Source organism: Calonectris borealis, chromosome 2 (genome assembly GCF_964195595.1).
Source record: "Calonectris borealis chromosome 2, bCalBor7.hap1.2, whole genome shotgun sequence".
In the NCBI taxonomy this organism is placed as follows: Eukaryota; Metazoa; Chordata; class Aves; order Procellariiformes; family Procellariidae; genus Calonectris; species Calonectris borealis.
This window is the reverse complement of record NC_134313.1, coordinates 51,351,821-51,365,071: the sequence shown is the minus strand read 5'-3', so window position 1 is coordinate 51,365,071 and position 13,251 is coordinate 51,351,821. Positions and strand designations below refer to the sequence as shown.

Below are 13,251 nucleotides of genomic sequence, written 5' to 3'. Positions count from 1 at the left end.
TTTCCACATAGTTCAATGATTTTAGGAGAAGGCATATAAGGAGAAGGTATAATTACCTTCCATTTACAGGACCACTTTACCAGTGGGGAAATGGAGGCAGAGAGCAGTTCAAGTTTGTCCAACAAGTCCATGAAGGTACGGAACTTGGAGGAAGATCCAGGTCTCTGAAGTCCAAGTCTGTTACTCCAGTCACAAGCAGAGCTACATCTAACATGCAAGAAACCTGTGGGACTCACTGCAATTAACTACAGCGCCAAGAGCTCAGCAATTTTCCCCCAAAATAGATATTTTTATGAATACCAAATTTAATCTAAGACATTCTCACTAAACTAAACTAAATAATATGACTGTTTCCTCCCCTCCCCCCCCCCCCATTCCAGAAGGCGATCCCAGGTATCTGGGGTTATGGACAGATTCCCTCTGCTGGGTCAGTCACACCTCCCAGTACTCTGTGTTCCTGCCCTGCCCTCTGAACTGTAGATGAATTGGTTGATACAGGACAGGCACATCTGTATTTTTTATGAAGTGTAATAATTTATGGACTGATTTGGGACATTAGGTTCCGAGGCCAAATTCATTTAGTTTTGAAAGCATCATAGCAGGTTACACAGCTGATAAACTGGCACTAACATTACAGTTAAAAATACTTATCCGATGCATCGTTAGCCTAAAGGCACATACAACAAAGACTTTTATATATAAGCTACATATACAATACAAAGCTCTATTAAAATATTTTCCTCTCAGACTTTTGCAAAGTGTCATATTGTAATTTTAATTTAAATTTAAACTACCTTTAAAATTAAAGTGGTGATCTCCAATGACACATCACCAAGATAGAACAGCCCGAGGCAGGAGTAGCTCCAATAAATTTGGCCTTCTGGGGGAGTTACACCAGAGGACATTTCAAGAGGATGTGCCGTGTTTGATTGCACTGTGGCTGCACACCCCTGACTTCCAGCAAGCAACAGTTTACCAGCAGTTTTAGAAGAGATGGGCGTAATGGCTGTGTCTGAGCTTTGCAAGCCAAATCCTACATGGAAAAAGAAAACTGCCTTATGTGGGCAAATATATCAGAATTTGAGAATGCACACCTATGCAGTTTATTTTTTATTTTAATTTATTTTTATTTTATGTAATTTATTATTTAAATTTTTTTTACTTTATTATTAAATAAAATAATTTAATTTTATTTAATACTGATTCATTTTAGAAGAAAGGCAAATATGGAACATTATTTCCCAAAAATCAAGCTTTTGTTTCAGGAGGGAAGCACAACTGTCTGGTGTTTGGAAGAGACAAATGAGCCAAGGGAGCACTCTCCTCCAGCTCCAGCCCTCCCACGGACTCACTGTAATGCCTTTACAGCACATTTGACTTGCCCTGACAACCGACCTGCATTAGAAAAGTGCTTAGAGATCTTCAGATGAAGAAATGTTCATAACTAAAAAGCATTTACTGTAATGAAGCCCTCAAAAGAGGCTCTGCATGCTGCAGCTGATCTTTAGTGTAAGTGTAATTGCACCGAATGTTGTGGAGTGTATTTTCATTACTCTTCTGCATACATTCAATATCATTTTCTGAGTAAAACAAACATCTGTGCACAGTTGTGGAGGTGGGATTTTACACTAGTTATAGTGGATGACCTTCAGTTTTTGTTTTTGCCTAGCAGTTTTACAAAATATAAGCCAAATTACAACCCAGCCTCACACTTTGACCTTTTAAAATTTACTTTTAAAAATAGAGGTTATTTTTTATGCTGCAAATTATGCCTTTATAATCCCATAAGTCAGATATCACAGTCCCACTTCAATTATGCTAAACTCTTATGTTAATTTTAAATCATGTAACTTAATTCCTGGCAAAGCAGGCTGGTGATTTTCAAAATGTGGTTAATGAGGCAAAGTATAATCTAGATTCTGCTACTGAGATCATCTGAATCCCTTAGGTCGCTGAAGATGACTATGGAGAGGCTCTTCTTTACAAAAGTCTGAGCTAGATTTTCAAAAAATGAATTTTTAAGTGCAGTTAGGGGCTATGAAATTTGAAGTTGAGCATACAAAGAAGTTAAATTACTTTCACTAGACCCATAGAACAACAGTGCCGCTAAACCAATTACGCTTCTGTGCACATATATGCTTTAAAGGCCGTAAGTAGTGTCCTCCCCTTTTAAATCACAAATGCAAACCGTACCAGATTTTCAAGATGACAATCCAGGGACCTGATGTCTATGTCCACAGATGCATGCAAATCAATGCCATTTTCCCTCTCATTTGCAGAAGCCAAACATTTGCTAATAAATTCTTTTACCCCCCCTTGACTCAAACAATAGCTTTATCTAAGACCAGTTAGTAGATGAAATCTCATGAGACTGTACAGCTTTTTCAATACAATTACATGCCCCCACCCCCGAATCTCTGTCATTCCCTGATCAGATAGGCTGAAAGTTTGTCACTAAACGAAGCTTCACCAAGGTGAAGCTTAAGTTCTTCAGAGACTTTGTAATATACTACTATTTATTTCCTCTGAATTAAAGAATTCATACAAAACTCATATATAAATCGGCCTCCGTTCTTTATTAGCATGTTAAACTTTTTTCCCTCATGTTTTTTGGAAAATATTGGTACATGAGCCATTTTTTTTGTCTATAAATTAACAATTAATTAACACACATCCACAATAGACAAGACAAAGCAAATATATAGACATCCAAAGGTTGGTGTACATTTATTTTTTATTTAACATCTTCCATGGCCTCCCTACAAGGCAAGAGAGATTCATTCAGGATTTGAGATGGGAATGAATACTTACAAGAGCAGAGGATCTAGAGAGCTCCGCTGCATCCGTGGAAAAGATGCTTTTTAAACCAAGGTCAAATCCAAGTGAAATCTAAGGCAGTTTTCACATGAGTTAGGAGGTTGGATGACACAAAATCAAAACTTTGGCAGGAGCTGCTCTTTAATGTTGCATAGTCCCTCTTGAGAGCAACAGTCATGAAAGTGCATGGCCAAATAAAAAAAAAAAATCGTGCTGGGTAAAGACACGTGGGAACTCGATAACAGCCATTAACCGGCATGGTGCGTAACACTGGAGTGGCAGCGTACTGGTGTCCAGCATGACAGCGGCTGCAAGGAACCAGCTCTCCAGCATGGTGCCCCAGGGGCCGAGCCCTCGGCCGAGGGGCGGCTGCGCTCCCCATGGTGCCCCGGGCAGAGCGGTGCAGCTCCAGCGCTCCCTGCTCTGGGACAGAGCCTGAAGGAAAATCAGAAGGGATTTCTGGGGGATTCAGACACCATCTTGAGTCTAAAGGGGGAGATTTAAGGGCACGTTGTTCACCTAAGGAAAGGCATGCATTGGGGCAGTTCAACAGTTGGATCTCCCATCCCAAACACTTCTGGTGTTAATACCTATGGGACTGTCCAGGCACAGCAACAGCTCACACAAGTAACAGTGTGTGCGCTTACCTGTCCAAGGCATCCCTGCACCTCCTCGTCAGTGCTGAACACCTGCACCTCTCCACACCTCACGGCGATGATGGCTTGTGGGCTTTTTCCTTCTCCTCCTCTTTGTTCCACAGCCCCAGGGAACAGGCTGGCTTCGGCTATGGGTGCTGCTAGTCACATACAGCACCACCTCCAACTTGGGCTGCCCAGTATGCTTTTACCTTTCCCCCTTGCAGCGGCTCGTCCTGCCGCGAGGAGAAACATGCAGAGCCTGCTTGGTTACACACTGGCACTGTGGAGGCTGGAGCTGGCTTTTTTCCTCTTCTGAGGAGAAAACTGAGGGAGAAACGAGCAGCGAGGGTACGTAGGAAATGGTCTCTCAGCAGGGACCCACAATTACTCCTGTGGAAGGGCTGAAGCCGTGCATTTGCCTGAGATGAGGGAAAGGACAGCAATAGTGCTAGTTGTGAGCAGTGGCTGGGAATAGAGGAAAAGGATATTTTACTTGCATCAGTTTCCCGCCAGGCTGTTTCCTTATTCTATAACTTGCTACATCAAGACGCTGGAGCAAGATGCCCCAAACCACTCCAGGAAGCAAAGAATAGATGTCACCTTTATTTTGGAAGGGCATAGGGATTTCTCCCTATCCATTTTACAGAGATTTCTCCTCCTCCTGGGACACCCTTACCACCCATCCTACAATGCCATGTGCAACTGCAGGTTGCAGGAATGACTGCATGCATTGGTCAGACAGCACTTGAGGGAGGAGAGGGAAGAGGAGGAGAGAAGGTACCTTTTCCTTTTATAACCAGGACTGTGGGACTGTGGACACAACTGCCTCTAGGGTGAATCACCAGTACCCATCCCACCACATAACGCTGCAGCATCCACCCCACCTGGCTGCTGACAAGGCAGGAAGGACAGCAAAACACAGGTGACATCAGGAAGCTCTGGGGACAAAACCAGGCCATGGGTTTTGGAGGCAAAGGGCGTACACACCTTCTGTGTAACAAATTGCTGGGAGCTGGGCTGATGATCGGACACCGGCAGACCCAGAGCGGTCACAGCAGTTGCAATGAAGTTACTTCTCAGTACAGACTTTATAATGTCCCATAGCTACCACCCTAAGATTTTGCCTTATCAAGATGAAGACTATCTTGAATATTGGGACCACAGTATGCATCACGTAGTTGACTCCACTGTAAATTAAAATGCTAATTTTAATGTATGTGGCAGTTCTCTGAAAGGACGGTGCTGTTTGTCAACTCTAGTGCATCAGTCAAAATGGGGTAGTGGACTAGGACTTCAGATCACAGGCTTACCCACATTTACTCTGCTCAACAGTTGAGCTGCTGTGTTATTTGTAGTTTTATGCATTTATATTCAAGAGCATCCTTCAATAAAAAACAATCAGGTCTAAAACCAGCTACAATGGTAATCAAACAACCAAGCCTTGCAACTGAGAACACTGCAAACGTTTTAGAAAATTAGCCAATGCTTCTTTATTAATAAGTGACAGAAAGTAAAAAATACATTCAAAAATAGTTTCAAAACCAATTTCTAAAGCAGAAACACCAAAAAAGAATCATGCTACTCTGAACGCTTTTTTCTTAAACCATTAAAAGAACATTAGGTAAGCTAATGCAACAGCTGGCTGCGCTACTGCTTCCACAGTATAATCCATAATGGTAAAAGCAGCTTTTCCAGGCATTTTAGTGCAATTTATGCTGTTTACAGGTCTTTTTTTGTGCATTCTCCTATAATTTAATGTCAATTGATGCCACTCTAGCTTATAAAATCCCCACTAAGTCAAGACAACTCCACTTAGCAGTAACTTTGTTTCCTTTCAGGGCTAATATCAAAGTAGTTGTTTTGAATCCCAAAATGACAAATATCTAATAGAAGCCTGAAGCTATTCTGGTGCTATACAGTTGGTGATGTATAATTGAACATTAAGTAATCCAAGTAATAGAAGTCATAGGTCAGCTGTCTCTCCTCCTTAGATAATTCCTTTAAGTATTGCCTCACTACTTCTGCACTTGTTCTCTCATCAGAGGAATGTCTGTCTTTGAATTTAGGAAACTTCAGCTCAGCTGGAGCACCTACTAGCTGCAAAAAGTAATTGGCATCTTCTTCCAGGGTTTCAAACTTTCCTATAAAATCATAGTTGATGAGGCAGGGATAGCAGAGCTTACTGACTTGCTCCCAATGAATGTCCATGCCTACTGGGCGATGGGAATCTAACAAATATTGGATAAACTCCTTGAACTTAACTCCTGATCCTGTTTTCAATGCCTCTTCATTTGCATTATGTCTATACTTCTTAATTATTGCCCTCCCAAATACTGGATGGTAATAGCTGTTTGGATGTTCAAACTTATCCCTGAAGGCAGATACCAGTCTTTCCATAGGATCACGTACAAATATAGTCTTGGTGTACGTGTTCAAGCGTGTGTATATCCCTTTTAGGTCATAACTGTCCAGTTTCCTTAGATGCTTTCCATAGTGCACATCGTCATGGGAGATGTTGTGTGCTGAAGCGGCGAGTCCATTGAGCACCATGAGGACCCTTTTCCAGTTGGAGCAGCCTGCTTTCGGCACTTCGCAGTACAGGACCTTGTGCCTGTCCTCCACGTAAATTCTTGACACCAGGTGTACGAGGTGGGTTCGCAGCTTCTTTCTGCTGTTGTATTTCTTACAGAAGTCATGCAGGAAGGACCTGCGCTTTTCCTGGGCACTATCCACATCCTTCCACTTGCCACCCTTGACTAACGTCTTGTTTAAAGGGTGCAGTGCAGGAGGTAAATACACCCCTCTGAACCGGCTGAGGGGTGACTCGCTCATCTTCTGCTGGTCAGACAGTTGGCTCACCAAGGAGGCAGCCACCACATCGAAAGGGTCAGCCCTGCCCCACCAGTGCCTGCCGCCCGAGACGGCCATCTCGTGCTTACTGAGGCCAAGAGGAGCGCTCCTGCTCCACGCTGCTCTCCTCGGCGTCCCCGGAGGTGGGAGTGTGAAATCCTGCAAACATGGAAAGGAGCAGAGCTTACAACGTGGCGACAGCCCAGCCCAGCCCATTCACGTTGCAACAGCAGCGAGGACGGCGGTGCGCGCTCGCGACCAAGCCACATTTAGTACTACAAAGTCTTTTTTGAACCACTTGATCGATACATCTAATTTAGCAACAAGCTGGGCTAATTACTGAAATACATGCTTCTGAAGCTTACCTGTTAATGCACAGTAGGTCTTCCTACAGAAATAAATAGCTTAAGCCACACCTTTTAAGAAATCAGAAGAGGTTCACACAGGGAGGCTGATAGTCCTGGTAGGGGTGGCCAGGTGCATTTCTCTACAGAACACATTTTCCCCCGCAACAGCACCGGTTGAGTTGCACGGCCGCTGACAGCTCTCGGGAGCGCACTGGCACAGTCACGCTAACAGCTGCTGGATCTGCTTCCACCGCTGTGACTTGGAGCAGGCCTTGTCCCCCAGTGGTGGTAGGGGACGAACCTGGGGCTCCTAAACAGCTGACATCAGTGGGTTTGAGCGGAAGGTAGTGACAGACAAAATCCTGCCTCCAAGAAGGTCCTATTCTTGTCCCCCTACAGATAGATCATGGAAGTGGGATGCATTGGACTGCATGCACATACAGGTGTTTGCAACACAGAGCCAGCTGCTTTCATAGCTGATAAGGCAAAATAGATGCCTTTAGAGCCTATTCCATCTGACTTATTTAAACATCAACATTAATGACATCAACTAACTAAACATCAACTAGTGACCCTGAAAAGAATGCGAAAAGATGAGACTTTCCTCCCAAACATCTCTTTTGATGTCCCCAGCCACCGTGCAATCCACAAGCTGCAGAAATGGCAAAGCTCGGATCTGTGTTTTGCCGTCAAATTCTTCAAGGTCTTGTATCATGCAAGTTGACTGAAGAGTTTCTTGCAGTTTGGGTATTTCTGCTCTCTCATTCCCGAGTGGATTCTCATGTGTCTACTAAGGCTTGTAGAGTTTTTCTCCTGTCGGTAGGCAAGCCTGCTGCATTGGGACATCTATACAGCTGCCTATTTCATTACACTTCTGGAGCGGGGGGATGCTGGTTAACAGGTTTTTAAACATCCTGTTGCAAATACCAGATAGCCACACGGTTAGATGGACACACATGCACAGACTGCCTGACTGCTTTCATAAGTCTAACTTTTTTGGAAACCTACATAAAAAGACTGCCATAAACTGATTAAACATTTACTGCAAAGTTGATTTGTGGACTGGCAGACCATAAGTGTGGATTTGGGGGGATGGGAAAGTTCATAGGCCGACTCAAATAAGGCTGTTAAAAATTCAGAGGAATAATGTAAGAAATGGTAATGCATGGAACACAATTTGAATTGCAGTTTGAAATAAAGCCTATGGAAAAACAAGCAGTTCCAAGAAAAGTTGGAGTGTAATATCTTGCAGTGTAATAATTTCCAACGACAAAAACAAAACCGGGGGATCAGTCTATTCTGTATTGCTGCAAACCGCTGACGATCAGGTCTTTGCTTTCACTGAACTGAGTAACATAATTTTTATACTGGTGAAAGCAAATAAAAGAACAGAGCCATGCAGGACTTGTACATTTGTGAAAGAGTTGGTGTTTTTAGAGATGCAAAAGAATACTTGAATTCTTTCAGTTTGACGTGGTCAGTTTTTCTAATACAATTTGTTTTTTTAATTCTGTTGTCTAGTATTTCATTCTTTAAAACAAACAAAACACATGTGCCTAGAGATTTATCCCTTCTGCCCTAGGACGGAAAGAACTCAGGAGCATAGTTAGCGTGTAATAACAGAAGGTAGTGCTAGTAGTAAAACAGGGGATGACTACGAGCCTAATGGGAATTTCAGCAGCACAGTGAATGGCGACTTAGAAGTCCTACTGCAGAACCACAGACTTACAAATAAATTAAACACTTTGACCTTAAAAGGAAAACCTGGAACTTAAAAAAGTGAAAATGAAAAATACGAGATACGCAGAAATCAACCACACAATACCAGGCTCAAAAGAAGTAGGAATAAAGTTATACTACAATGCTAAAGTAACCAAAGATTGTAAACTCATTGGTGCGGCTCTGGGGCATTTTATAACTTAGAAGTCAGTCTCCAGTGATATATGACTGTGCTGGTGTTCCCCAATGCAGAGAAAATTCAAGAGAGGGCAGCAGTATCTCATGACTTCCTATGGTATGTAATCTGAATTTAGCAGTCTATTTCAGGAGATATTTCAGTGCAAAGACACTTAAACCATCTGAATTTCAAACTAAAGCCACTAAAATGAGCCCTACACTTCAGAGGAAAGTTCAGTCTTCTGAATTCAGCCTGCCATCCTGAACTAGTGGAAGATGCCTCAGTTCCACCAGGCCAGGAGGGAAAAGGACTGAAAGGTGTGTGGTCTTGATTTTGTTCCATTTCAAACAGTCTGCCTGGGATCCAGGACCAACCTCCGGGGATAACCCAAGGAGATACCAGAAGAGGATTACATTTCAGTCTCAGAAACTGTGAATGCAGCTGTAGGAACCACTACTGAAGGATTTTTCCTAGGATTAAAGACTTCAGAGAAGGATGGGCAGAACTATTCAGAGAAATCTCAAGTAACACCCTAAAGGAACAACATACGCACAGTGGGAGCCACTTGAAAGGGGCTCCCTCCAAGCGAGATGAGGCAAAAGAAGAAAGAATCTGTCAGGCAAAAAAAGCCCCAAACAGAAGAAGAAAAAAAAAAAGACCTAGGGGAAAAACAATGACACGGGAAGTTCTGAGGACAAAAAAATTATCTAAATATGTAAAATACTATTAGTTGCTTCCCCTCTCCACTTCCCTTTCTCATTGAGATACATATCCCGTAGTGAATACAACAGTATTGGCTAATAAATGTTATTATAAGCTCCACAAGGGATAGTGTGCTTGCAGTAAATGCTGGCTGTAACTTCCTCTATCTAAGAATGGGAATGGATAGCGATAATTTTCAAAGGCGTAAATGGCTGTTACATTGCCATGGAAGTTTTCCAACTCAAAAAAAAAAAAAAAAGAGATCAAACCTTCCTATACACGTGCCTGAGTAACTAGGTTAGTAGCTAGTAAGGGTGAGATGAATGAAGGGATGAATCAAGCTGTACTTTTGACGAGAAATGTTTAACTAGAAAGTTTTCTTGGGAAACGAACAGAAATTGTTGAATAGATAGTACCATATTTCTTAAGCAAAACTACTTGACAGTCTGGCATATTTAGCTGCTACCACTCTTACGGGCGTGAGAGAGTTGAAAGCCACACACAGTGGAAGGATTTTAATGTTTTATGATACTAGACTTACACAAAGTGAGGTGCCTTCTTTGGCTTCCTCTTGGTGCCAGTGACTTTTCAATGGCCATTTTATGACACTTTAAAGATCTGAACATCTCCACGTTATGTTGATCTTTTTCACAGCAGGAACAGGAAAAGAAGAAACTTGCAAAAGCAATAAACATTTTTTAAAAAAACCTTGTCCATTATATCTACATTCCTAACAGTCCACCCCACAAGCTGCTGAGCACCCTTATTTTGGAGAACGTCTGAACATACACCAACAACAGGCAGCACACAGGTAATCCCGTATCAGTCACTAACTCTGAATTCAGATCTTCTCATGCAAACAGTTCTTACCAAACTCTTTCAGCCAAGTGTCCAAGGCAGGAATGGCCATGCATGGCTTTCCAAAGAGCTGCTAAGTTTGGGAACCAGCTGCCTGGCATGGGAGATGAACTCCACAGTCACCTTGGATAGATGCAAGGCTGTCCTTGAGGCATGCTGACAACCTATGCAGCAGGCTGTGTACATTTCATCCGGGAATTAAAATCCAGTGGAGTGTTGCACCCTTGCCAGTAATTACGCAGAGTGCCTTGTTCTCCGTTTGCGTTAACACATTTGAAAGGAAGTTAAGAAATGGCCATGAGTCCAATTTAGAAGAGTATGCACATCGCCTCTGTCTCCCTTTAGCTAGGCAGGAACTGAAGACAGATTTAAAAATTAGTTTAAATACAAGGAAAAAAAGGAATTTAACAGAGTGTTAGTGTGGTGTTTGGCTACTGGCAGGCAACTCAGTGAAGCTGCTGAAATAAAAGGCATTTTTGAGTCATTAATGGGTTAATGGATTTTTTTTGACATTTTTATTGCTGGAGATTCCTGCTCCTCCCCATCCAGAAAAGGATTTCTCCTCACTGTAAAAATAAGTAGCCAATACCTTCTTTTACACACATTGAAGCTGTTCTTTCCTTTAATACCTTCACAAGCCACTGGGGTAGAAGAGATTGACTACTGCCAACAATGGTTAAGACTCATCCAATTACGCTTTGTGGTGGTTTTACAATGCACGGGTGGGATCTCATCTAGACAGTTTGCAATTAGAGCAACCCACCATGCAAAAAGATAATGATGCACCGGAAAAGATGATATTCCAGGGCTGATTTACAAAGATTTAATGGCTTGCAGTGCAGACAGTGCTGTGTTTCCTAAATGCTTTAGTACTGGATCTTCATTTTTACTAACAAGAATAATAAAATTAAGTGATCCCAACAGAAAACGCAGGACAAAGAATAGTAGAGGAAAGAAATATTCTGTTTTATCGTGCTTTTCTGTGCTGCCAGATAATTCATTGTAAGTATTAGTAATGTATGGTTTGGTTCTCAACATCTAGCTAATATGTCTTCTGCCCTACAACGCACTTCCTGAAATAGCTCTCTAAGATGCTTCTTAGGAGCAACTGCATGAATCACCTGGGAGCCTACCGTGCTCTGCTTTTTACTGTGGCTTCCACTTGACTGTGGCAGGTTTGAGTGCCCCGAGGACCCTTCAGCACTATTATACTAAATAGCTAATATGGGTGCTCTGCAAACACATGGATATTCAAAGATGATAAAAACTTCATTCCTTAAGACAAGGACAGGTTGAAATATTTTTTTGCAGATGAAACTTATGAAAAACAATTATTTAGAAGGACAGAGCATTTGTGTTTTCTGATCAACCCAGGCAGGGGTTCTGCAGTACATACTCACAGAAACTTACCCACGAGAAGAAACAAAAGCCCCCCAATGATGAAATGACAGGAGTTTGAAATGCATGCTTGGAGTATATTGTATCTTCACTTAAATCCCAGTCCTTTGGTACTAGACGTATTCAGCAGTGCCAAAGTTCAGCATGAACTGAAAGCATTAGATACTTTATTTCACTGTATAAATGTATTTCTTTACATTGCTTCTTATGTGAGGATTGTATTATAATGACCATATAATTTCAAGACCTTACTTGTTTACCTAGGATCTTTCTGTAGAAAACAGACAGAGAAAGGCTATTCTGAGACAAGGTTCATTTTCCGAATCACTTTCTGATTCTATATTGATAAAAAAACTGGCTGGACGGCCGAGCCCAGGAAGTTGTGGTCAACGGAGTTAAATCCAGTTGGTGGCCGGTCACGAGCGGTGTTCCCCAGGGCTTAGTACTGGGGCCGGTCCTGTTCAATATCTTTATCAATGATCTGGACGAGGGGATCGAGTGCTCCCTCAGTAAGTTTGCAGATGATACCAAGCTGGGCAGGAGTGTTGATCTGCTTGAGGGTAGGAAGGCTCTGCAGAGGGACCTGGACAGGCTGGATCGATGGGCTGAGGCCAATTGTATGAGGTTCAACAAGGCCAAGTGCTGGGTCCTGCACTTGGGCCACAACAACCCCAGGCAACGCTACAGGCTTGGGGAAGAGTGGCTGGAAAGCTGCCCAGAGGAAAAGGACCTGGGGGTGCTGGTTGACAGCTGGCTGAACATGAGCCGGCAGTGTGCTCAGGTGGCCAAGAAGGCCAACGGCATCCTAGCCTGTATCAGGAATAGTGTGGCCAGCAGGAGTAGGGAGGTGATCGTGCCCCTGTACTCGGCACTGGTGAGGCCGCACCTCGAATCCTGTGTTCAGTTTTGGGCCCCTCACTACAAGAAGGACATGGAGGTGCTGGAGCGTGTCCAGAGGAGGGCAACGAAGCTGGTGAAGGGCCTGGAGCACAAGTCTTATGAGGAGCGACTGAGGGAACTGGGGTTGTTTAGTCTGGAGAAGAGGAGGCTGAGGAGAGACCTCATCGCGCTCTACAACTACCTGAAAGGAGGTTGTAGTGAGGTGGGTGTTGGTCTCTTCTGCCAAGTAACTAGCGATAGGACGGCAGGAAATGGCCTCAAGTTGCGCCAAGGGAGGTTTAGATTGGACATGAGGAGAAATTTCTTTACTGGGAGAGTGGTCAGGCCTTGGAACAGGCTACCCAGGGAAGTGGTTGAGTCACCGACCCTGGAAGTATTTAAAAGACGTGTAGATGAGGTGTTTAGGGACATGGTGTAGTGGGCATGGTGTGTTGGGTTGACGGTTGGACATGATGATCTTAGAGGTCTTTTCCAACCTTAATGATTCTATGATTCTATGATTCTATGATCATGGAGATCAGTCTCTTAATTTAGGTATTTAGATGAAGGCAGCTTGAATACTGGAGGACTATAAAACAAACATCCTCTTACTTGGATTGTACGTGTGAGTCTTTGAAAAGGTAATATATAGTTTCAGCCTGAACCTCATTTGCTTAAAATATCAAGTTTTTCACATAATTGGGCACATTTAGAAGGATTTCTTCAGCAGAGGTCCATGATTGTGGCAGATGGCTCAGAATTGGTATCTAGTTGAAATATGAGGAAAAGTTTGCAAGACTCCTATCTTCAGCAAGCCAGTGAAGCCTGGAGCTATTACTACCTCACTTTAGCTGTAAAAACATGT

The 13,251-nt window shown here is 42.9% G+C and overlaps 1 protein-coding gene across 1 annotated transcript in view; it reads right to left on the bottom strand.

Moving 5' to 3' along the window:
* Positions 1-4,924: 4,924 nt before the first annotated feature.
* Positions 4,925-13,251, bottom strand: part of CHST9 (carbohydrate sulfotransferase 9) — a 90,816-nt gene continuing 82,489 nt past the window's right edge. The window contains exon 3 of the mRNA XM_075141931.1: positions 4,925-6,464. Within this exon, the coding sequence (XP_074998032.1) occupies positions 5,367-6,464 (1,098 nt within the window). The 3' untranslated portion in view covers positions 4,925-5,366. The remainder of the gene's footprint in view (positions 6,465-13,251) is intronic.